At 33.2% G+C, this 26703-nt stretch overlaps 3 protein-coding genes across 4 annotated transcripts; 2 read left to right on the plus strand and 1 right to left on the minus strand.

Annotated features, from left to right (window-relative positions):
- Nucleotides 1-322: 322 nt before the first annotated feature.
- LOC129945971 (potassium channel subfamily K member 1-like) lies at nucleotides 323-5466 on the plus strand. The gene is made up of 5 exons (XM_056055968.1): nucleotides 323-1079; nucleotides 3172-3312; nucleotides 3376-3585; nucleotides 3784-3987; nucleotides 4043-5466. Exons 1-5 carry the CDS (start codon nucleotides 338-340, stop codon nucleotides 4315-4317), a joined length of 1572 nt encoding a protein of 523 aa, XP_055911943.1. The 5' UTR covers nucleotides 323-337; the 3' UTR covers nucleotides 4318-5466.
- Nucleotides 5467-5656: 190 nt separating this feature from the next.
- LOC129945973 (c-Myc-binding protein homolog) lies at nucleotides 5657-6926 on the plus strand. Its single transcript, XM_056055969.1, has one exon. It carries the CDS (start codon nucleotides 6429-6431, stop codon nucleotides 6792-6794), a length of 366 nt encoding a protein of 121 aa, XP_055911944.1. The 5' UTR covers nucleotides 5657-6428; the 3' UTR covers nucleotides 6795-6926.
- A 3641-nt stretch (nucleotides 6927-10567) lies between these two features.
- LOC129944623 (putative mediator of RNA polymerase II transcription subunit 26) lies at nucleotides 10568-26653 on the minus strand. Of its 2 annotated transcripts, none has more exons than XM_056054187.1 (5): nucleotides 23983-26653; nucleotides 20427-21729; nucleotides 19951-20354; nucleotides 12221-12362; nucleotides 10568-12145 (listed from the first exon to the last, which is right to left on the minus strand). In XM_056054187.1, exons 1-5 carry the CDS (start codon nucleotides 25783-25785, stop codon nucleotides 11952-11954), a joined length of 3846 nt encoding a protein of 1281 aa, XP_055910162.1. In that variant the 5' UTR covers nucleotides 25786-26653; the 3' UTR covers nucleotides 10568-11951. The 2 variants fall into 2 exon arrangements, with proteins under 2 accessions (XP_055910162.1, XP_055910161.1); XM_056054186.1 differs by having other exon boundaries at nucleotides 10568-12148.
- Between the last annotated feature and the right edge of the window lie 50 nt (nucleotides 26654-26703).

Consider the following 26703-nt stretch of genomic DNA (forward strand, 5'->3'; position numbering starts at 1 on the left):
TTGATTGCGGGAACTTAAATTCAAAATTTTAATCTTAAACTCGAAGCTGCAACCTTTTTGTCTGAAGTCTTTTAATTGTATTTATAAAGTTAAAATGGAAGTAGATAGTCATCTACTGTGTTATAATGTTAGATCTTGAAATGTTCAAAACCTAAAAAAGTTAAAATATATAAGTACCTAACAAAACTTATCTCGATTGCAAAACCATTTAAATTGTTGTAAATATTCTGCATTTTTTGTATTATAAAGTATTTTAAAAAACTTAAGAACATATTGTTATATTTTAATTTATTAATTTGTTCAGACTTTAAAAAAGGATCCAAATTAAAATCAAATTATGAATCTAGGGAGTGATGGTAAATTTGGAAAAGTCTCTCAATCCGATAAAAACAAAACATCGTCTGAGTGCAATAATAATAATAATAACAATAACAAAAATAACTTTAATAACAACACACTACGCAAAACAATTAAAACTAAATACCAAAAGACAAAAGCCAACCTTAAGTCAGCCGGAATTATATCAGAAAGCAAGGACCGAAATGATTACGAAGATCTCGATAAGGTCATACCAATACCAACATCACCACCTTCAGCTCAAATTATTGATCCAAACCGACGGCCGCAGCCTGCGGAGCACATTCCAGAATCTTCAATAAAAGGGGATTCCTTATCTGGAATCACGGACCAGGGTTTCGATAGGTTCAAAAAACAAACAAATATTTTGTCGCAATTTGATAATGTAATCCAATTCAAAGATGATAAGTCAAAAATTAATTTAAATGATTCGTTGGCCCCATCGTCATCGACGTCGTCGGTAGTTACAAACACACGTTCATCTTATCAAAACATAGCAGCTTCGCATCAGCCACAATGTACGACACTGGTGGTAGGAGGAGATCGCGAACGACTGAGGAGGGAGCACGTGTGGTTTATATTCTTTATGTTCCTGTACGCCATGTACTTGGTGATTGGTAGCCTTTGTTTCCAGGCCATCGAAGCTCCTGTTGCACGAAACGCCACAATCGATGTGCTCAAAAGAAGATCTGAGTTCCTACTTAAGTACCCTCAAATTTACGGTAAATAAGATTCTAAAGCTGTTTTATATGCACATGGGGTACGAGGACGAATATATTGTACTCGTATAGCTTGTTGAATATTTATGAAACAATAATTCTTGGGATAATGAAGGTATTTTCTATTAAAGTGCTTGTGCTTGTGTTTGGATGTGTCTGGATCTGGCTCTATCTGGGTCTTAAAGTCGTGTAGCTATCTGTGTAGTTGCATATTGTAGGCATAGATACAATTGTCTCTTGGGTTTTATTCAAATAAAAGTAGATAGTTTTGTTTTATGTTGAAACTAAGGCATGAAATTCAGCTGAACTGAAATGACAAAACCTGGATCAATAAGTGTTAATTTCTTAGACTTAAAGTCGTCAACGTCCTAAATTAAATAAAGGTGATAAAGTTAAATTTTCATAATATTTTGTTTCGTTTTATAAATCATTACCAAAACGTTTTCGTTAAATCAATATACCTAATTACACTCGTCGTTAAATTTGATACTTGCACAGTTTTGAAGAATCCGTTAAATTTTAGTACTGATTTTGTATCCAATCTTTAATCTCAACTATTTGCTCAAGTTACTAGTTTGATTTGGGAGATAACAGATTCTTTACAAGAACAAAACTTACTTTCAAACCGTTTTACCTTTTTGTATTGAAAACCGTTTTTGCATACATGGCTTAGCGTTTTATTTAGATTTTTTTAGGCAGGAGAAACTTATGAAGACTTTTTGAATATCATATAAAACAATATAAATATTTAAGTATTGAAGAACAAGGTAATAAATTGGGAAAACCATCACAGGTCTTGTTGAAAAAAGCAACATCATAAATTAACAAAGCATCGAAATGACTATTTTTCGAATTTCAAAAAGTAATATCTCAAAAACCCCCAAGCCTCTAGCTTGTAGTTTTGTTTGATTAACTTGTTGTAAATTTTTAAAATTCTTATAGCATATGCATAAAATTAAATATTTCCTTATGTTACATGCGTTTGATTAGTGGAAATGTATTCTTGTTCTGTTTGAAAGATTCATTCTTTGACTATACTGTGTTTTGTTTAAGTTAAAAAAAACACAAATGGGTAAAAACAAAATCTCAGATCAATAATTTGTTCAAGATTTTGGTTCTGTCGATATTAAAATATCTTTATCTATTCGAGATTTGAGACATTGGAGATTTTCGTCTCTCATTATTAAGTCATGATCCCATAAAAAGATAGTTATAATTAAAAGTAATTGTCACGAATGGAGGACCTAAATTTTGTATGACAAATCCGACCGTCTTATTCCAGGAGCATTTTTAATGAAAAGGATTGTGTAAATTCTTCGTAATAAAGCTCTTGCTTTTAAAATTCCCTTGTTGTCCGCCATCTTAAATAAGTAAAATAAATTAGGTGGCGCAACAGTCCGTTGTAATTATTGGGAAGTAGGGCCTAGCGACTTACAACTCTCAACCATCCCTGCGTGCGAGTACTGTTGTCAGGGATGCAGGAGACTTACAATTTAAAGTCGAATCCGAACGGTTATTTTGAAAAAGCACTTTTCATGACAAGATTTGTCAATTCCACGCAAGAGGCAGTACGCGTAAAAAAAAAATATTAGATAGCACAGGCAGATATCGAACCCAAGACCTCTGGAATGATAGTCCAACGCAATTTTTTTCAATTATTCTTAAAACTATCTTCATAAAACTTTTTAATACCTTTTTTTTACTTAAACACTACTTAAAGTTAGGTCCTTAATATAAAACTTAAAACTAAAGTCTAACTCGAGTACGTTTTCCACCATCTCGTGTTTATTTGGTATCTAATCCCAAACTATATTATATTTCCAAGTTTCCATTTTAAATTTATATATTAAATTTAACGCAAAGTTAATTGAAGTTAATTGAAATGGAACGATTTTGGAAATTTGTTCACAATTAATTTTGATGCAGAAATCTACAACAGGTATATACATATGTATGTAATTAAAACTTAGAGAATAATTGTTAACAAGTTATTTTGGTTTCTATTATCTAGAACAGAATGTAATTATGTTTTTTTAATAATCTTTAAAACCTCATTTACATCAATTAATACTTAACAAAATTGTATCTATTTCAGATAATGACTTGGAAGATTTTCTTCAAGCTGTTATAACTGCAAATGACCGAGGAATCTCGCCTCTACGAAATTCGAGTAATGATTTAAATTGGAGTTTTGGCCAGGCACTTTTCTTTTCCAGTACCGTAGTAACAACAATCGGTATAGTTTAAAGCATTTAAATTATAAAATACTTTGCTTTTAATAATTGTTTTGTATATCAAGGTTATGGTCATGTAACTCCTTTAAGTCAAACTGGTAAAATTTTCTGCATGATCTACGCAACCATTGGCATTCCATTAACATTGGTTCTATTAAGTGCAGTTGTCGAACGACTTTTGATTCCAGCCAATTGGTTATTGGGGACCCTTAATTCAAAACTTGGACACTTATATCAACCCTTTAATATTCGTTTACTCCATTTGAGCATTATAGGCAAGTATAGACAGATCGTAACGACTCTTTTTTAAATTCATAATTACATAATTTCACAAAAAATAAGTTCAATTGAACAAACATTTGCGGTAAGCAATAGCATTCCATATCACATAACGTCTAGACATACATAAGCCTTATAAATATGCTTAACTAAATAATAATGATAATAATATTGTCCCTCGTTTTTGTACACAGGTGCACTTGTTGCGATATTATTTCTTGCAATACCAACTACAGTTTTTGCATATCTGGAACCGGAATGGGATGCCCTTGATGCTTTCTACTATTGCTTCATATCACTCACTACAATCGGTCTTGGAGATTATATCCCTGGAGATGGAATCGCACCCGAAAATCGTTCTCTTTACAAAATATGCATCACATGTTATTTAGTGTGTGGTAAGTCATAGGTTAGAAGTTTAACATGAAAAATTTACCTTTTTTCATTTTTAAGGTCTAATTGCAATGATGCTAACGTTAACTGTATTTTACGACATTCCTCAACTTAATCTGGGCCAATTGTTCACAGAAAATATAAATGGAGAAACTGAGAAACTTCGACTATCTGGCAATAATACCACTTGCTATTCGGGTCCGTCCGGACTTTATATGCCACAACGTGATGAGGAAGTTCGCAGAGCTGTTGTTCGGATCCGACCCCATGGCGATGATTCACCTAGTCCAGATGATCCCCCTTCATCATTAAATCGTGACATAAGAATTCCTTAAGTTACTCGAGTTTGGCTTTAACTAGAAATGTGTCAACTATGCTTTTGATGCTTAAGCCTGACATGTTTTCAAAATGGTTAATTGACAGAATATTAAGCCACAAGAATAAACCTTATTTCAAGACTCTACCTTAAGATTTAAACCAACCATCTAGCAAACACCATTTTTAAGTGCAACATTTGTTTATTTTGTACTCACAGAAAATTTTGTTTTTAGATTTCTAAGCATTGGCAACCCTATTTGTGTTAAGCTTTTGAGACGTTAGCAGATTAAATAATAATGGTGGTTTGAGTTTTGAAGTGGGATCTTGGGCTACGTGTAATATAGTTTATTAGTGTTTGTTCTTATAAAGAACACAACTTATTATAAACAAAATATAAGCATTGAATAAGTTTGGCACAGTAATAATATACCTATACAATAATAATAAATATATTTATAATAACTTAATACAATGAAAGACAATTTTAGGGCATGCTCATAAAAATATATTATATAATAATAATGAATTTACCTATAACATTATATAACAAATACAAAATTCGTGAATACATCTGAAAAACAAAAACTGACTCAAACGAAAACTCATCCATGCATAAACCTACTTATACAAAATATACAATATACAAAAATACAATACATATGTATAACTTATCAATTTGTGTTTAAAAAATGACATACCATCTATATTGTTAGAGAATAATGTTTTCATATACAACAACAAATAATTAAAAATAAAAGAATTTTTATAAATAAATTGTTAAATTTCGTTATCCCAATTTAAAACAAAAAAAAAACAGGAAAAATTTTACTATATTCAAATTTTAATAATTGTTATTCCTTTATTATACAATATAATATTTTGTTTAAATTAAAAAAAAAAATAAGAAAAACTCAAATATATACATAAATAATATTTTCAATCAAATTCATATGATAGTGATATTTTTTTATATTTTATTAAGGGAAATAACTTTATTTATAAAACTATGACAGCTTTCCTATATATATAAAAAATAGATTATACATGTGAGTAATTGTGTATAATAATACATAACCGTACCTATTCACAGCATATACATACATAAATACAAGTGTAAGAATAGTGTTAAATAAAAAATGTTTCACTAAAAGATACGTACAAAGTTATTTTTTGTTTACTTTTCTGTCAAAAGCACTTAAACAGTCAGACATTTTTCACTTCAATATCTAATTGTAAATTGAATCTTAATACATAAACTTTAAAATCGATTAGACCTATTTGAAGCGTTCTATTGAACTGTTTTCACTTTGATATTTGTTGAGGGATAAACGTCAAAATGGACGTTTATCATTTTATCTCGCTTAAACACCGTTTTCGGGATCGCTACTTCCAAAGCCTCAAGATGTAATCGGTAGTTTGATATAGAAAAAGTTAAGTAAAACAAAACCGCAATAGCTAATGTCACCATAGCCCATTAGATGTCGCCCATAAAAACTCACGATGATAGACTTTATATACAAAGATTTTGTTCACAATTGAACATAATTAAAATGGGAAAATTTGGCCAGTTTATACATCCAACATTTCTGTGTTTTCTCTCGGACTCGGGCAGAGCAGGAGAATGAAATATAAACGAAATTTACTTTTTATTCACAAACTAGCTTAATAGTTTTTTTTTATCGAATCGAATCATTGTCATATATTTCAAAGAAGTCGGTTCGGGCTAAGAAGAGCCTTCGTTTTCTGTTCAGCAAAATATCAAAATATTGATTGATGCTATCGTCCATAGACATTTTACTTTTTGATCTTATATATCCAAATAAAATGTTTCGCAACTTTCTCAGATTTGCGAAATAAAAAGTGAGAACTTTTGTTTGTTTTAGAGAACACGGAAATCTCTGGAACTTAGAAATATAAACTGACCAATTATTACAACTTGTCGACTGCAACGCCCCTACATGCGATCATTAACATAACATTAAACACAAGGGTTGGATGTTACTGTCAAAAATATAACGGTGAAAATCACCATTTTATTTTAGTTTTAAATTGAAAATTAGTGTGAAGTTGTTGGCAAGCTTCAACTTTATTCTTCTTAAAAACATTAAATTTAAAAAGAAATATAATCATGTTCGCCACCATTCAATGTTCTGAAGAAAAAAAAGCTAAATTTGTAAAATATCTAGAACAGCATAACGTAATCAAAACATTCAGCGAGATTTTCGACAAACTAATGAAATGCAAGGAAAAACCAGAAAATCCAATTGATTTTATTCGCCAGGAATTAGGTGAAGTTGTTATTCCACACGAAAACTTCGAGGAACTTGAACGTGAACTTGAAGAAGCACATCGTGAAATTGCAGATCTTGAAAAAGCTATTGAAGAATTGGGTTTAAATGAAAGTGTTGAAGTCGTGGATGGGGATGAGGATGAAGAAGATGAAATTAAGGACGATACATCAGAAGTGGAGGCTGAGCCATCCAATGCTTTGTAAAAAACGTAATTAATAAGAAAGGATAATACAAAATGTGTATTTGAACAAGTTAACTTTATTCTTCATTTTACTTTTATACTAAAATGTTACTTTTTTCTTAAATAAATTCGTGTTTTTTTAATTCTAAAGATACTCGGTGTTAGTTTTGTATTGCTTTCAAACTGCAGGACGTAGCAGGTAAAACCACGCTATCGTGGTACGTAAGTAGGTATCTTTAAAAATTACAATTATGGAAAATCTAATAGAAACGAAGCTTAGCATTCAAATTGTATTGCAATAAAAATCGTATTGGGAAGACTATAAACAAATTTAAAAAACATCTTACCAGATCTTCATATTGTAATAAAAAATATAAATAAATTGTTGAACTTAAAAATACGGGCCATACTATGGATCGCGATTCTACAATGAAATTGCTCGAATTCGAAAAATTGGTACTATGTATCTATTTGACTACTTTCGAACCAACGAGAATCGAATAGTTCTAGTAGTGCCAACTATATTCTTATGAACTTTCGAAAAGACGAGGAACTACGTAACTCGAAAGCAGGATTTAAAACTAGGCAAAATCAAATAATCACTCTACATCAAATGTGTTCTCTTCCTCATTCATTTAAAAATGCATCATCAGCGGGTACATACGGGACTCTTTCGATTGAAGTCAAAACTTCGGCAAGTATTTGAGGCATGGTTTGTCCAGCGTTCTTGTCACCACCGATTTGGTTTTGGTAACCTCCTGTTGCCAAAACTTCAATGCTGCTGATAACTAAATGATAATCGGAACAGCATTTTTTCTTTGAGTAGTCATGTCGGATGATATGGTGTTAAGTAAGAACATAAATCCGTCTTTAGAAAAACAATAGTTCTGAACAAAACAAAAGTACATATTTTCGTTAAGAATGCGTTAAAATATTATATCGTATGTATATGTACAAACCTTTTCTCACTCAGCTCCATTATGTGGGAATTATCACTTATTCTTTTACTTTCAATTTGCTCATACCGTTCTTCATTTCCTTGCAAATTAAACCAAATTTCAAGGGTGTTCTCGATACTCGTTCGAAAGTATAACATTTTTAGGAAACAAATTTGGTATAACCGGCGTCGTACGTTTGAAAGTAGAATCGGAAATCAGTTTCGAATATAATCAAAAGTAGAATCGAGTTACATAGTAGGGCCCGTATTTTTGTAACTCCTTCAATCTCTTCAGCAAAATGCATCATTTCGATGCCTAGAGTCCGAATTTAACCAGTAGCAGTTTTTCATTTAATTCAAAAAAGAATTGGCCTAGTTTCAGACTGTGAAAATAATTATTAAAAATTCACTAAAGCTCTTAACTATCATGTCTGTATATTTGGGATTGAACTTAAAGTTCATTGGCCATTCGGCAGATTTTTTGTGTATTTTTAATGTATGTGGCTATAACAGCCTACAAATCGGAAGCTTGAGTTTATAAAAATAAAAAAAATACTTGTTCAAGAAGACTTGGTAGACAAAAGTTTAAAAAGTAATCTTACTCTAATTCATTGTTAGGTTTCGGCCTTAAAAGTTAGCACCATAGGGTTCTTGGTTTGCATTTGTTTTTCTAGCCCACGTTTTGTTTTCATGTTCATAATTATGTTTCATTAAAAAAAATCAATTTCTTTTGCTCTTACTATAAATCTAACCAGAAGATGATGACTCGATAGTGAACAATTTGCTTAATTTTTGGAGGATCTCTAAAAGTCAAATTTCATTCAAAATACCTAGTTTTTTTTTTTTTGTGAAACTGCATTGTATCCAGAATATGATTTAAAAAGTTGCGGACATGAGTAAAGGTAACTGCATACTCGTATATATGGGTGATTATACAAATGTTGGGTAACTCGATGTCATCAACCAATATATACAAAGTCTTATTATATTTTATTAAGTTTACAATTTATTTGACCTTTATTTAGTCACCCAATTTCAGTTCTTCATTTTGAATACAAGTTATTATAAAAAAAATTTAAACGTCAGTCCTTTGGCTTGTCACAAACCTGAAAACCAACAATTAAGTGACTGTCTATTAAACATTATTATTGGTTTAAGATAACTTATCAATTTATTACAATCTGTGATGTATAAAGTTAAATATATACTACAACATAATGCAGTGTTCTGCACTTTATTTAAAAAAATAAGAAATTTTGTGATCAGTTTCATTCGTCAATCCGTTGTGTTATTTAAATTTAAAATTCGTGCGAAATATCGCCGACTCAACATCAAATCCCACTTTGAATTCTAATGTTGGTAATAAATGGCAAGTTCAGCCGATATAAGGGACTTGAAATTAAGGTTGACAAGCTGTCAAAATAATGCATTCTAATTAAGGCAACTTTATCGGAAAGTTGACCGAAAAATTAGTCAAGCAAAATCTCGATAACTATCAAGTCAAGTCTACTTCTGTTTTATTTATACATATAAGACTTTAATTTGTTAAAAAGTAGTTTGTTCATATTCGAAATTACAAACAAAAAAACATAAGTCCCGATTATAATCTCAAATTTCGTCTTTTTCCTATAGCATCAGTCCTGTGTCAGGTATATTGTTATTGTTATTCATTTCATAATCATTAGTATTTTTAAGATGAATATTGTTAGATTTTGTATATATGTATTGTTTGTTGATTACTTAGAATTATTTTGTGAAAGTAGTAAAAGATAAATGAATAACGTTACGTTTGTTTTGAAAACTGATATAATATTCTCTTCCAGTATTACATATTAATAATTATTTTTAATTGTTACTAAGTGATTATTATTAAATCCTAAGAAATTTTTATTAAATTTGATTATAATACTACTGCGGTTCTTTTTCAATTCGACTCGCGTCGTATTTCCTTATTAACGCCGAAGCGAAAATAGTTCTTCCCATATTCCAGTCATTTGACACTTTTGGTTTGGTATTCCAATGATTAAACAGCTTTCCAAACAAAATTTTATTTTGTTTTGATTGAATTTGTGAAATTTTCGGTGATTTATTCGAAATTTTATATTTTTAAAATAAAGCTAACTCATATTTTTATATACATAATTACAATCAAGAAAGAATCCACGAAATCGAACAGTGAATAATAATAAACACTCTTTCGCCTGTGAATCCGCCACAAAAAAGCTATTGAATTTCCACTCGTCAACAAAAATTATGACATTTCAAGTTCGCAATCGAATTCCCTAATTGGTTGAATTCAAACCGAAGAAGGCGAAAGCGAAAGCAATAATTGAAAAATGGCAAACTCGTTAGCAAAACGATTCGCCACGAACCCCATAATCAGGCCTCTGCATACTTTGGACCTAGGTGCGGCAGCTTGATGGGATACATTTTTCCATACCACCTTCATATTTTGAAAAAGTTCTTCAGAATTCCTTGAACCCTTTTTCCACTCCTTCTCACAAGTTCTCAATAGGTAAGGTAAGAAAGTTTGGACATTGGGCAGGCCAACAAATAAAAAAACCACTACTTTACAATTCGTGCTGTATGCTTTAATATGTAAGTCCATTTATTCTTACTAATGCGCCACTTTCGTTTCCAGCAAAAATGTCGACTATAAATAATTTTCCTTATAGAACGGTGTTTTATAGGCTACTTACTAGCTACTAATCCATTTATCTTTCCCGACCATTCAGGTCTTGAGGCATATTCCAAAACTATTTTCTGTAGTGGCTTAAGCTGTTAGCTGAGACCCAGGTTCCTCGTGAGTTCTTATCAACATTGAATTCAGAAGCGGTTAAAAAGAAAACAAATATATATTCATATACATATATATATACTTTTTTAATTTCAAAATGAATTTAATTCTTTATTTTCTTAAAACACTTTCTTGTTTGTGAAACATTATTAGACTTTGTTTTATATTATTTGTTTACGCATGCTTTAGTATGGTATTAATGTTAATGTTAATTGTATTTGCTTACGGTTTATTTCACAAACTTAAATTAAAATCAATTTGTTCTTATTTATTATTATTCAAAAGAAAGGACATAAAATAAAACAATACAGCTCAGAAATATTGCATTTAATCTCTGTTTAATTATAAATTTTAAACGATAACTACTACCACTTCCTCAAAAGTTTGTTTATTTAAATGTTTTATCTTAGATTTTATGTTTTAATTTTATTTTGATGATTTTACTTTAATTTTTTTAAGAAGAAACTAAGATTTTTATTAAATTTGTTTTTGTTTTGTGCCACAAATGGCGTTTTTTCTTTTCATTTTTATTATTATTTATCTCTCTTTTTAAAATTGTTTATCGGTTTGTTTTTATATTATAAATCTATATAAGAATTTTGTTTGTATTATATAAGCCTAAACTAATGAAAAATATATGCTTGATATATATTTTATTTTTATATATGTATATAATTATTTTACTTTACCCCAAAAGAATACAAAATAAATCATACAAATTTTGTTAATATTTTTTTGTTTTTGTTGTTGTTACTTTTTGTACATTAATTCGAAAATGTACAATAAAATTGTATAGCTTAACAAATACTTTTTCTTATAATAATAATGTTTATGTTTTATTATGTATAATTTTAAGTTTTATTTTAGTGAGTGAAGGGTCCGGTTATTAATAAATTCTACACAAAAATGTATAAAGATTACAAAAAACTGTTATCTATTCAAAAAAAAGGGGGAAGTATGAATATTATTCTTATAAACTGAGCAGATATGCTTAAACAAACTTTTAATATAATTATTCAATGTTTTATGTCAAGTTTAAAATTTAACAAAGAAGTAAGAAAAAAAAAACGATTGCAGAAACAAAACCTGTTTTAAAATCAAAAGATTGCGCTCACCACTTTCAACTACTTATAATACTCTAATAATGCTTAAGTGATTTAAATGTTTTTAGCACTCTTCGCCCGTCACGTCGCGTCGTTCTCATTGCCTCCTTAATTTTAATTATCTTGTCGTTTCTAGCTGCCTCTTTGATGAGGTTATTAATTTCTTCTTATTAAGGTGCTCGCTAACTTTTTTCTTATCTAATTTTTATGTTCTTAAATCTTTAAAAGAGAGTTTACATATGTGGTTGTGTGTTAAGGGACTAAAGTTGTTCTAAATGTGGCTATTCTTAAATTGGGGGGAATTGATATAACGGAGGGAAAGGCTAGAAAAATGCTATAATTTTACTTTCGACTTCTGGTTGGTCGGGTTCCAGACGTTGATGGGGTTGGAGCTGTTGGTGGTGTTATTGTAGCTGCTCCACCAGTTCGAATCTTTTTGGTTGATGTTGCCGCTACTACAGCGGTTTTGTTCTCCAATTTTGGAGAATCTTCTTCAGCAGATCCTTCTGATTTACTAGAATTTTTGTCTACTCCTACTGCTTTAAAAACAAAAAATATAAATAAAACATTTTGAAAAACTTATGGTTACAGACGTTTTGGAGTCTTCTTACCTTTAGTTGTTTTTTGAGGAGCTACCGCTGTTGATTTTTTTGTTGAAATCTCTGCCTTGGTATTGGTACCTTCTACGGCTCTTCGTTTGAGAGCTCGATCGTTTCTACTATTCACTGAAGACGCTGATGTGGGATTTTCGTTCTGTTCAAAACAATAAGAAATTCATTAATTTTGTTTAAGTTCCTAATGTTTTATGAATTTTAATAAATAAGGAATTATTGGACTTTATTTATATAAAAATAAAATAATAAAACATTATTTTTATTGTATTAAATGGAGAGTATCACACACTCAACGACTGCAAAGACAAAGTCTTAAGTGTACGAGATAATGTACGGAAGTTAAGTAAAACCAAAGCTATTGAAAAGTATTAACTTTCCTAAAGTGAAATATAAGATAAGAGATTTGTCGATCTTTCATGGATTGGTCCTGAATAACCGGTGGATTTATTGCCACTCTTCATGGTACCGATTCTAACCGAGATTTTTCTGAAGCTGTCTATCAAAATAGAAACAAAACAAATCAAATGCATTGAAAAATTACAATTTAAAGAGAAGTTTAAGGTTTTATTATTTTTGTTATTCCTAGATTATATCTGTCCTTCTAAAATTTTATATTTGAGACTTGCTGTTTTTAAAGTAGTTCCCTAGACGAAAATGTTTTGAATTAAAAAATCTAGTCTATATTATAACAATAAAAGATTAGGTAAGATTATAGTGGCCTTTGACTGATACTTGAGATATGAATTGGCCCATAAAGAGACTTCTGCAGAGAAAAAGATGGCAGAGTTCCAGTATAGCTTTCGTAATAAGCACTTTAAAATATACTTATCGGGAATTCACAGTGATGTTACTCGAAGACTCAACAAAAAGGAATCGAACATAACGTGATTGCTGGACATCAAAAGGATTTTTATTGAAACTAGGACATTTTTTAACACCTAAATACATTTTTTTTTTAAGATTTTTAAATGAACATGACTAAGAAAGATTCAGCAACCAGAACAATCTATGTCGGAATACGAAAAGGATGTAAACTAGGACTTCTGCTATTCAACTTTATACACCGCAAACTTACCATCAAAACTAAGCTATATCACCCACAACACATCTTTTAATTTAAGAATTTACATGAATAATGACGAGAATGAAATAACTAGCAAACTAGTTTGAAAAATTTCCGGCAAAATTCACTAGTTTCCTTAAAACTGCAAAAAACAAACTATCAGTCTTGACACTTGTTATGTTTCGAGAAATCTATGGCCGAAATTTCCAAAGCAGAAGATATTAATTGCCCCTATTGATTGGTATAATAACAGGTCACAACTCAATTAGTACACACATAAAAGAACGAAATCGAGACATCTGTTTATGTAGAGTGCGTGACGAAGAAACGGACACTTTTCCCCTCCTCTTTGAATAAAAAGAAACATTTCCAACCTAAACCTCCACCTGGACGCACAACTTATGTAAAAAAAGTACCATTGAATCCGAGACTAGTGACTTAATAGTAAATATTTTCAGTTTATATGTCAATTGGGCTTTTTAATCCTTTATTAGTTATGCAAATAATAAATATTTTTTTAAAAATGTTTCCAACGTTTCGTTGGTTGTTTTCCAACTTTTTCAAGGGCATTTATTAATAATAATTTAAATACAATTGATCATTTTTTCATTGTAATACATATTTTTGTTAAGATGTGACACACTTAAGTTTACCATTCGTAGCACCACTTTTATGATGGGACAGCGACGATAATTGCTTTCAAAAGTCATGTTAGAATTTAAAATCTTAAACACGAAATATAAATTACTAAGTACTTGGAATAATATTTGCGAATAGTTTTGACATCAATACTACAGTTTTCCACGTTCAAAGGTTATTTGTAGGAATGTGGGATGTTCATGTTTATTATGTTTGGGCTGCTGGTAAAATTAACCAAAAATCATCATCGAATCATGAAAGGTAAAAAGTGTTTTTCTTATGATTCTAATGACGACTTAATTATATTTCCTACAAAGTAGGCTTTTTTTCAATTATTTTAATAAACTAATTATTACTTCAAAATGTAAAACGCACAATTTTCTTTATTATTTATAAAAATAAGTTTTTGATTAATGTTAATAAATAACATAAGAAACTTGAAAACAATTCTCAAAATGCTAGAAAAAGAAAATGTCCACGGCCTTTCATATGAGGTCCGGACCAGAAATAACCTCATCTTGATGAACTGCTAGTACTACTTTAGAAGAAAAAGCCAGTTTCTTGTTCTTATTATTTTAAAAAGGGGCTGGGATGCGATCCACACTGGTAATATCCCATTAATACCCGTTAAAAATTTTCAAGTGCAGTTTTTTGTAAAATCAATATATTTGGATATGAAAAAACTATCTTTAAATTTTACAAAACATTAACAACAATATTTCTATATCATAAAACAATTTGAAAGTATCTTCTTTTATTGTCAAAATATTTAATTCAAAATTTAATTTCATATTTTTTTTGTACGCATACGAATAAAGCCCCTTGGATTCGCTTACGCGTTCAGGCACAGGGGAGTCATGTCACTCAACAAAATAAGCTGCAAGCAAATTGTTTAACGTAGGAACCAAAGATGACTTTGGGACATGTTTGCCTTTATATCTGGTCATGCAAAAATTTGGCTTATTCGAAAACTTACATCTTTGATCCTAATAACCTTTTTACAGCTCGAAGCATAATAGGAGTCTTCTTTGGGTTTGATAGATTTTACCCTATTCGGGACAAAATTTCTCATTCTACAAGAATTAAGTTTGAAGCCATATCTGTGCTGCAATCTACGTCACTATCAGGGAGTCATAGTGACAAGTAAAAGTAAGAAGTCGTAGAGACGGCTCCAGTTGGCTTTCTCATATTACCATACGATTCTCGTAGGGTTTTTTTGGCATGAGAAATTAGCATATATGATGCAATGCGCCTAGAGGCGATAATACACTGATCGCAAATATATTAGAAACAGAGGTAAGAAACAAGTCTGGAATGTTGGCTGACTGACCTGCAATCTCAGGAAAGCGAGTTGGCTAGTCAACTAACTGAGTTAGGAGATTTAACTCCGTAAAAATCTCGACGTACCTTCTTTCGGGTGTTGTCTGGCCACAAAGAACTGTGTACATTGAAATCGCCCGTAACACCTGTGTGGAAAATGAATACAATTCTCTGGATGGAATCGGACAGTGCGTCGAATCCGTTGGAAGTCGAGTTGCTATCCAGACTTGGGCTACGATAAATAAAACAGGAATGAATGATCAGTCTTTGGACGGTGACTTAAACCTTCAATATTAAATTTGCTTTAACTATTCAGACTTTGGGTGGTGAAGGGTACTGTTATATTGCAGACATTTTTTACTGTTATACTAAAAAGCTTTCTTTATGTAACTACTTATGTAATGTATTTTAGCGTAGTTAGTTATTAAGAAGAATTCAACGCGAATGGTTGATCCATCGCGATTTAATAAACTGAAGTCAAACTTAAAGCGTGTATTATTTATGAAATTCTAAAGATAGAACAAATTGGCGACGAGGTCAACAACTAAAATCAAAGAAGTGATTCAGTGTACAAAGTTTTAAAGAAAAAACTAAAAGATACAAGTACAATTTAAAAAGTTCACGTGCAAAATACAATAAAACAATAAAATGGTAGTTGCACCTAGCATAACGCTTATGACGAACGCAACGGGCACATTCAATGAATTCAACGAGGCAGAAGAGGAATGGGAAAATTATATCGAAAGATTTGAATTCTTCGCGACGGCAAATAGTATTTAAACCAATAATAAAGTGAGCACCCTTCTTGCCTGCTTTGGGCCGAAAATGTATAATCTGTTAAAAATACTATGTAAACACATTGCAAATTCGGTACTCACTTAAATTAACAGTTACGAGACCGTTTTGTAAGTGGCATTCGTAATCCAGATGCTAAACGAAAGTTCAGAGCGGAGAAAGAAGAAGAGCTTACATTCAGTAAAGTCATCGAAATTGCAACGGGCATAGAGCTTATGGAAAGAGATGCTATGCCTAATACATCATCAACATCAGTTTTTTGTTTTTGTGTTTCCGTATTTCCCAAGAAGGAATTTGTCCCAATAAAGACAAGGCCACATCCGAAAAATATAACCGAACTTCAACCTTTCTTAGGGCTTGTAAATTTTTATAGAAAATTTTTACCAGATCTATCAACCATTGAAGCCCCTATGTTGAACTTTTTTTTTTTTAATTTGAGGTAAAATTTTGATAAGAAATTTTATGAGGTGAAAAAATTGTTGACAGGTAATAAGATTTTAATTCATTACGATCCATCGAGTCCAGTGATCCTATCTTGTGATGTATGCCAGTACGGGATAGGTGCAGTCCTGCAACACAATGTGCAGGGGACGGAAAGGCCGATAGGGTCCCGGACATTAACTAAATCTGAACAGCACTACAGTCAAATAGACAAGGAGGCACTGGCTATTGTGTTTGGAGTGATAAAATTCAATAGATTGTTATGGGGTCGGCACTTCACAATTCGATGTGATTGTAAGCCAATTTTAAGTATTTTTGGTCCTAAAAAGGGGATTCCTCTGATGGCAGCGAGTAGGCTTCAGCGTTATTCCGTGTTTTTGTCTGGGTATGACAATGATTTAGTTTTCGTAAGATCTGAAAATAATCCAGTAGCTGACGGTTTATCGCGTGTTCCTCTCGTTTATGAAGTTAACGTTGAAAATCAAGAGAAATCTTATCTGAATTTAATTGAGAACAAAGAATTTTATATCGCAAGCTAATCAAAAGTTGCACATTAAAAGATAAATTATTGTCGCATGTAGTTGGCTACGTACAATATGGATGGCCTAGGGTGGTGAACGAAGAAATAAAGCCGTTTATGCAAAGGCAAGAAGAATTAACACTAAAACAAGGGGTGGTAATGTGGGGTTATAGAGTTATTGTTCCCGAAGAGTTACGAAAACAGCTCTTGAAAGAGTTGCATTTTAACCACTTAGAAATTACAAAGATGAAATCAATTGCAAGAGGGTATTTCTGGTGGCCTTCTATTGATGAAGCAGTAATTAACATTGCAAAAAAATGTGTTGAATGTCAAAAACATCGTAAAAAATCCACCAAAAGATAGCTCTCATTTTTGGGAAGTTCCAAAGGGAGTTTGGAAAAGATTACATCTAGTTTTGTTAGGTCCTTTTGGGGAAAAACTTATTTGGTGTTAGAAGATGCATTTTCGAAATGGATCGATGTTTTTAACATCTCATCAATGGAAACAAAACATACAATAGCTAAGTTGCAAAAGGTATTTGCGAGATTCGGGTTACCTGAACATATAGTAACAGATAATGGTAGAACTTTTACTGCTCATGAATTTAAGTTTTGTATGAATTCCAATGAAATCAATTATACCTTTTCTCCACCGTATCACCCTGCATCAAATGGGCAGGCTGAAAGCGCCGTTAAAATTGTAAAAAAACTTCCCAAAGAAAAATGAAATTTCAGATTCAGAAACTGCGTTAGCTAGGTTTTTGTTTGATAATAGAATTGCCACGCACTCAACACAAACGACAGCCCAGCTAACCTTTTGTTAAAACGAAAAGTTAGAACCAAGTTTGATCTCTTAAGGCCAGATCCAAGAGAACCCATATTATTAAAACAAAATAAAATAAAACAGAATTTAGAGAGAAAGGAAATGACATTTGAGAGGGAAGAATCAGTTTTAGTTCGAGATTATAGGAATTCAGGGAATAAGTGGGTGAAGGCAGTAGTTTAGGAGCAATTAGGACCTGTTACATTTACCGTGAAAACTGATTGTGAGGAAAGATGAAAGCGGCATTCAGATCAAATTATACTTTGCAGAAGCAATAATAAAATGCCTGAAAGATTTGAATCAGAAGTTGACGATTATATAACCTCAAGAGTCGATGATAAAATTGAAAATAACCAGAAAGAAACTTCAACGGTTAACAAAGACAAAGAGTTTAATGTACAAGATTTCAGTGAACCTATTAGTGGTGCAATTAGTGGTGGAAGAATTTAAAAGATATCCAACCAGAATAAGAAAACCTGTAAAACGGTTCCAACCGTCTTAGAATATTTATGTATGGAAAGTATATAAATACATGTATAGATACACATAAAATGTTACAATTTTATTTTATAGGTAAGAATATGTAGTTAATTACCTAATATGTATAAAATGAATATTAATTAACTACTGAAATATTATCTTAAGAATATAAATTTATTAGTTTTGAATTATGAAGAAATCTTTAAATTATAGGGAGAAGAATGTTATATTGCAGACATTTTTGACTGTTATACTAAAAAACTTTCTTAATGTAATTACTTATGTAATCTATTTTAGCGTAGTTAGTTATTAAGAAGAACTCAACGCGAATGGTTGATCAATCGCGATTTAATAAACTGAAGTCAAACTTAAAAGCGTGTATTATTTATGAAATTCTTATGATAGAACAGGTACTTGGTTTTCGTTTTTGCATAAAGCACATTATCCCAAATAGTTTCGAAAACAACTAATATTTTTGAATCCAAGTTATACCCCTGTGAATAAAATAGTCTTTTTAGAAAACGAAGTGTCCGAAATAAAGCAATGGTTTGCCACATGAAGTTAATGGAACGAATATTAACAAAAATCATAAAATACAAATAAATAAAAATATTCTTTTCCATGGACGTAATTAATTGGGTTTATACACATTGGCCTAGAAAGGATACTCATCCCTAAATTATATACAAATGATTCTTTGTTACTGGGTTATGTATGTGTATTATAATTAGATTTATTAATTTACATTAACATCAGACAAAAATAGCTTAGTTTGAAATTAGGACTATATCGTTATCGGCGTCAACAAACAAAAAAGACAGTTATGTTTGGTAACAGGAAATTTCTTGCAAATGGTCACAATTTCCATTCTAATTTTCAAAAAAAAAAAAAAAAGTTTGGGAAACTTGGTTCATGGATTTTATTCAAGACTAGTGAACGATCTTATACTGAAAACGATTGACAAGACGATAGTGATTCAGTTATGTGAAGCAATTATTGGCAATAAAGTTAATGATACCCGTTTTGAAATTTACTACTTTTGATGACTTCCCAGGTTTAGCAAACACCCTAACTTTACGTTTGACTTTAATCTCATTTGCTATATTTTTCACCAATTCAAAAAAAGAGCAAATGGAAAAATCATCCACTAAATATTTTTTGTGAAATTCTTTTTCTGTAAAATGTATCCTTTCAAAGCTTCAAATGTTCATTTGTCTGGTGATTTGTTTCAAGGTTGATCAATACAAAAAATCTATAAAAACTATGTTTTTTCTTCAGCAATGTAAAATCAACGTCGGAGCTACTTCTACCCTATACCAATCTGTAAAAGAATTTTCTTAGAAATTTCGCTTAATTTAAAAACCTTGAAATAATCTTATAAAAAACGTTGTTTGTATTATTTGTGGGGAAAATTTTATTGAATGTACATAATTCAATTGGAAGTATTTTTGCGCCGGAAATGAAATTGTCAAAAAATCATTATAAAACATTTGTTTGTTTCTTTAGTTAGCTTAAAATAAATTAAATAAAGCTTAAACAAATCAATATATCAAAGTAAACTAACACAACAACAACTCAGGTGTCATTAAGAAACCAGTTTATTTAGTATAGTTATGAATAAAATTAATTTAAAGCTGCCTTTCTTACCTTTTCAGGCACGGATGTTTTGGATCTGGACGTAGTCGGGGTTAATGGAGAAGCTGCACGCGCTCTAGCAAGTGGCGATCTTTGAGCCCTTAGTGACTTGGTACTTTGTGTTGCATTGCTCTGAGCAGATTTTTTGCGGCTACTGGTAGGCTTGTATTCCATATCAACATCCGAATCATCGTCATCATCGCCTTCCTCTTCACTCTCTTCATCGGTTGTATTACTTTCATTACCATCGTAGTTTTTCCTTTTCTTCTTTTTTATCAACATCGACTTCTTCTTCTTAGATGGTGACTTAGTTTTGCTTTGACTACGAATTCTTGCAGAACGTCCCCTTTTTCTAGAACTACTTTGCGATAATTTCTTTTCTATTTGAGATTCATCTTTGTATAACGAAATATCCACTGAAAAATTAAAAAAAAAATATTGATTAAAATATTGGCCAACAGCTAAAAAACAATCTAAACTAAACTTACAGCCATCGGGATTTTCCTCAGTTACATCGGGTCTGGGAACTATTCCCTTCTCAACATCTATTGCTTTTTTCAAAATATTCTCGATCCGAGCTTTTTCTGCTTCGGGTAATCTAAGATGACCCTTCTCGATTTTCTTTAAGTCCACAGTCGTCAAGACACATTCAATATCTGTGTGATCGTAAAAGTCTGGTATAAAAACAGTGTTGTCCTTTTTGTCCTCCGATAACCAACGAATGGTTATGCGAGGCGACGATCGGTACACGTTTTGCAGAGTCTGACAAAGGAAGAAACTGCCTTCAGCATTACGCACTGCCATATACTCGTTCTTGTAGAAAACAATCAACTTGTCCTCATTTGACATGTGTGGCTTGGGCGAGTTGGAAGCTTCGCTGGCCGACAATTTTGTTATGAAAGCCAATTCAGGCAACGGACTCTGATACAATATAGTTTTTAGACGATGACGTTGGCTCTTGCGATCGCTAGGCGTAGACGGTGTTGTTGTTAATGCCTTTGATTTTTTAGTTTTATTAAGAGGTTTTTTCTTATCAGCCTTTTCGGCGGGTTTTGTCGGTGATGGAGAGTGGGCGAGAGCGACTTCTTTTTCGATTTTTGTTTTTGATTTAACAGCTGAAGAATCTTTTTTCTTTTCGCTAGATGTCTGCCCGGAAGCCTCTGCTAAAATTGCGGCAGCAGCCACTGATTTCGACTGCCTTGGAGATTTTGATTTTGCTAATGGTTTTTCCGATTGATTAGCTTTGGCAACTGGTTTTTCGACCTTTGCCTTTTCAACATGTTTTTTATCGTCTTTTTCAACTTTAGCCCCAGATTTTTCAACGATAACAACTGTTTCGGGTTCGGTTGCGTTAGCCGAGGCGGTAGCTGTTTCGGGCTTCTCACATTTATCTGGGATTTCTAGAACTGTTTCTACTGGTGATTTTGTTTCATTTTCTTCTTTGTCTTTTGGTGGTGGTTGAATTTCGACTATTTCTTCTTGTTTGTTGTTTTTTTCAGCTGGTGGAGCTGGTGCATCTACAATATCTTGGGGCTTGATCAAATCACTTGACTGTTGTTCGTCACTAGATGAGGATGTATTATTTGAAGTGTCATTTGATTTATTGACTTCTGTGGACGAGAGATCACTTGCTGGACTTTCTTCTTCTGCAGATGGTTTAGATTTTTCATCAGATGTGTCATGTGGGGTTTCTGTTGAAGGAGGATTGCAGCTCTTTTTCTCATCGCCTGGTGTATGTTGTTGTTGTTGGTTTTCCATTTTTTCCCTGGGTTTTGAACAAAGTTCTTGTATCTAAAATTATGAAAAATTTGAATTATTACTAAAACATTGATTTTGTGCTATTAACGGAGGGTAAAAGTTGATAATTCGACTTCAGACAATCAGCTAAGATCATTGTCCGATCTATAATCTGCTTTGATTGATAAGACGATTATCGAGGGAAGTGTAAATTGAGTTTATTTTTAAAAATATTACTAAAAAATGGATATGTCAATTTGCATACCATGAGGTTCTATTTACATTACGTGAAGAGTTAAAGAATAAAAGAATCGCAATAATTGCAATGAATAAGTACGGAATGATGTTTAACGAAATTTTCATGTTTTGGAAAATTGGATATATTTACCAGAAACTATGAACTCTCACCAGGTCATATGTAAACACGACTCTGAAAAGTTATTGTAAAAATAAGCAGAGGGCTTTAATTGTTGCACGCATTAAGTTAAAACATTTTACCGTTGAATAAGTTTATAACAGAAAATAATAAATTGTATACTGTTTTCTCAGGGTCCCACATATCCATAACCACGATCAGTTATGGTCTGATGGATGACTAAATGTGTAGATGTGATAAATATGATTTTGAATTGAGATACTTGGATCCTCCTGCCAAACTTTGGTTTTACAAACAAAATGCCTTAGGGTCAATAAGCTTAAGTTTGGTCGTTGTGTAGCCAATGTTTCCCAAACCTTTAGTTTTTTTTTGGTAGCGTGGTTAACAAGATTTTTAAACAGGAGTTTGTAGGGTCTTAAAATGCGAAGTCTAAAAAATAACAATAGAAACAGTTTTTCATAACTTTTTTAATTTGAGGAAGAGAGGAATCAATTTGGATTTTGCAGTCAGTTTAAATACCAATTTTAGTATTTTTAAAATGTAAATTACGTCAGAAAACCCAATTCTATACCGTTTCAGACAGACTAATGGGACTCAGTGTTGTCGAATAAAGCTTGTCAGAAGACCTTATTAATTCGTTGCTATAACAGCTCATCAGAACAGGCGTGTACTGCCTGAACACAAATTTGGATCAATTATGACGGATTAACAAGACAAGTATCTGCAGTTTTGAAGAAAAGTAGATTCAAAAAGATTTAGGTATGTATGTAGGCCAAAACACTCAATGGTAGAAGGACAAAGATGGTCGATTGGAGTTTTTGATCTTCCGTGTCTATCTAATAAAAAGGCATTCTTTATTTTAACTTATGTAACCTCCGTTTTGCAAAAATAAAATGCAGATACCTTTAGGAGGGTGTTCATATGAGAGTAAACGTTGACACAGTCTGGAGAGTTGAAAGTCAATCGCAAGTGGACACATGTGTTTCCCACTATCCGAGATAAGCTCGCGGAATCGGGAATACCAACACAGTTCGTATTTTTCGAGTTGCTGTCGAGAGCAAACATGCAATTCAGTGGACATTGGAAACTTATTGAAAAATATGAGTCAGTTGATTTATTGTGGAGAACTAGGAATAAATCATTTCGCGATAGAAATAAAAAAAGCGTAATATTAACCAAATTTGCGAAACACTTCTCGTGTTCTGAAGACGTTATCTAATGGCTTCCCTTAATTGGGTACCTTTTTTTTAATTATGGGTCCAACGTATCAAAAGTTCAATTTCACTAACTGACAAACGGCTGAGGGTCTGTTGAGGTTCTTCAATTTGAAGCTCTCTTGAAAGAGCAGACCCCGCACCGAATTGGTTACGAAGATCTACCCACGGTTTGACCAACCTTTTTTAAATTCTTTATTCTTTTTTAAGGACAGTGCCGATAATTAAAGCAGCTGCAACCTCCGGTTGTAAGAATACATAGCCAAATGATAATATCGAGCCCTTCCCGCAAATTTATTTTATCGTAAACGACAAATTAAAAGCTTACTGCTGGTCCTTGAAACAACTTGTATCCATAGTCAGTATTGAAAATTAGTAATTATCCTTAAGTTAAGAAATAGCAATAGCCTCCAAGGTTCTATGTGTTACTAGCAAATTTTAGTAATTAAGTTTTCTTTTTTATTGAAAATGTCGCTTACGATAAAATGGCGGGAAGGGCTCGATATGCTAGCAGAAGTCTATCAAGTGGAAACGATAATGAGAGTTCCCTCAGCAAGAAAACTCTCAATATTCTAGCAGAGCTTGCCAGACAACTCCCCGCTTGCTACTCTCAAAGCTGTGTGCACTTTTTATCAATTCTGAAATTTTTAATCAAGCTTAAGGAAAAAATTGTTAATCATGAGAATATAAAACAAAACTATAGATTTGGTTTCTTACATTTTTGTTATCTTCTGGTTTGTCAACTTTTGTCTGATTTGTTTCAACTGATGGAGGCAAAACCTCGACTGGAGCTTCCACAGCAGGTGTTTTTGTGGTTACAAGCAAGACTTCTGGAGCAACGCTTACACTCGTCACCTCATCAACTCTATTGCCGTTTTTGGCTTCTAGATCTGTTGGAGATGTTGACTCTGGTTCATTGATTGGCCGAACGGGCGATGTTTCCACTGAACTATTGACACCTGTTTCAATTGGTTTCTTTATCGGCGGTGCCGGATCAGGTGAATTCAACTTGGGCTCCGGTACTTGCGTTGGAAGTGTTGCTGGTGCAGGTGGCGGAACTACTACTACTGCTGCTGCTGCTGCCGCCGGTGGTGAGGGAGTGGCCTTTACTACATCATCAGTCGGTTCCTTAGTGTGTGGAAGTAAAGGTATCAAAGAAGCTACTTGTTCTGGATTAGCCTGGCTTACAATGGGCGCTTTAGCTGGCGAACTCGATATAGAAACAATACTCGACGACGACGAAGATGATGGCGGTGGTCGCTGAAGATGGTGCTGCTGCTGCTGCTGTTGTTGCTGATGCTGTGTTTGTTGTTTAGTCAAGGGCACAGCACTTGTTTGCAATTTTGGTTCTTGCTGTTCATGCATTGCTGCAGCAGTAAAAGAGTTTGCCGGTGAAGGGGTTTGCTGCATTGGCTGAGGCTGTGATTGACTACTCATTTTCTGATAGTGCGAAGGAAAAGGTGGAGGGATCGCACTCACCAATGGGCCTTTATTGACCGCGGGATTGGTGTATTGGTTTGGAATCGAAATTGGTGGCACCTTGTTCTGCAGGTGGTGATGCAGGTGAGCTGCAACTGGAGCATTCGGAAGTGATACCGGCGGTTGTTTAGCTGGCAACAGCGAAATCGATGGGGGCACTTGTTTGGCCGACGAAGATGAGCTTTTTGACGATAGATTATTGTTTGATGATACGTGCTGCGGTGAAGGGATCGGAGTTATCTGGGTACTGGGGGGAAGATTAGGTGGTTTTAACTGATTGGCAAGGGCCGTGGGTGGCGGAGGGATACCCACTCCACCCAAAGACGACTTGCTGTGGGCGGCAGCTGGTATATTATACTTCTGGGCATATTGGGACTGCTGCATTTGTTGATTGTGTTGCTGTTTACCGCTTTGCATTGCCGAAGCACTCGCCAAAGCCGCTTGGGCATGACTTTTTTGTTGCAACTGGTGTGACGACTGCTGCTGGTGATGGGACTGCTGTGGTTGTTGATGGTGTTGTTGCTGCTGCTGTTGTTGTTGTTGCTGCTGTTGCTGTTGTTGCTGCTGCTGTTGAAACTGCTGATATGCATGTAACTGTTGTATCAAATTGGCTGCCTGCATTTGCTGCTGGAACTGATTGACAGTCGCCAATGAAGCCGTTGCGTTGTTTCCATTGGATTGCTGCTGATGATGCTGCTGGTAAGTTTTGTTGAGCAAGTCTGCGGCAGCGGGCGTTCGAGTCAGTGCCAGGGGCTCCCCACGATCCTTGCTTTGCTGCATTTGCTGCTGAAAGCGCTGCTGCAGCTGGGGATTAGACATTAGCAACTGCTGCTGTTGTTGCTTCAGCAGCTCATAGTGCTGTTGCGTTAAGAATGCATTGAGACCCGCCTGTGACGATTGTGGTAGTGCATTCTGTCCGTGCACCAGGTTCTGCATTTGCTGCTGAATACCAGCTAGCGCCTTGGCAGCTTGCTGCGATGCCTGATTGCTCGGAGCACTACCACTGTTACCGCTTGGACCTTGTTTCTGGCTGTAACTCATTTCTGCATTAATAATTGTTTTAAGAAATTCAAGTTTTTGGCTAACGCGCTACTTTCCAGGAAATGCCAACACGAACACAACTAAATTCACAATTTTGTTTCTGTTTTTTTTTTTTGCCTGCTTCCTAATTTCTTTTAGTTTCTCTTTTTTTTCTAATCAACTCTCCACTTTGCCATGTTTTGCTTTACTTCTTTTATTTCTTCGACTTCGACAAGAGAATACGTAACAGTTTTTATCCCACCAAAAAGTTTATTGTTTTTTTCTTGTCTTTTAGACTTGACTGCTACTCTTAATGCTACACAATTTTGAGTCAACAGTGCCAAGTGGAGCACAGAGCACACAAACAACAAACAAATAAAACATAAAACGAAGAAAAATAAAAACAGAAACCTAAATCATAGCTTTTTTATAAACAAGTTTTAGCTTGTTCTAGATCCACTGGCCAGGCACTAGAGGCAGCAGCAGTACACCACCATAGAAGCACAAATTTGCCATAGATTCTTGGCCTTATGAGTTTTTTTCTTTGGAGGGAAGTCGAAGCCTCACTAGACACAAACGACGAAGACGACGACGACGACAACGGCAACGGCACAAAACAGAAATAGGCAAAGAATGAACAGAAAAAAAATCGTCAGGAATATTTAATTTTTTTTATCCACACAGAGCGAGTAGATTCTGGGGATGCTGAAATTTACTTTTCCATTTGAGCGATAGATATTTACAAGTTATTCACAATATTATATGTCCACATTGGTTAGTTTTTTAAACAAGAATTTATTTATGCTAGATTTTTTAACTTGAATGTGAGAATTTTTCTTGAAAATTTGGAGTCGAAGAAAATTCACTGTAGCCTTTGGCCGAAACTCTACACTCTCTACAATTTTTTGATGGCGTCCATCTGCTGCGCATGAGGATGTA

This window comes from Eupeodes corollae, chromosome 2, assembly GCF_945859685.1.
Source record: "Eupeodes corollae chromosome 2, idEupCoro1.1, whole genome shotgun sequence".
Lineage (NCBI taxonomy): Eukaryota > Metazoa > Arthropoda > Insecta > Diptera > Syrphidae > Eupeodes > Eupeodes corollae.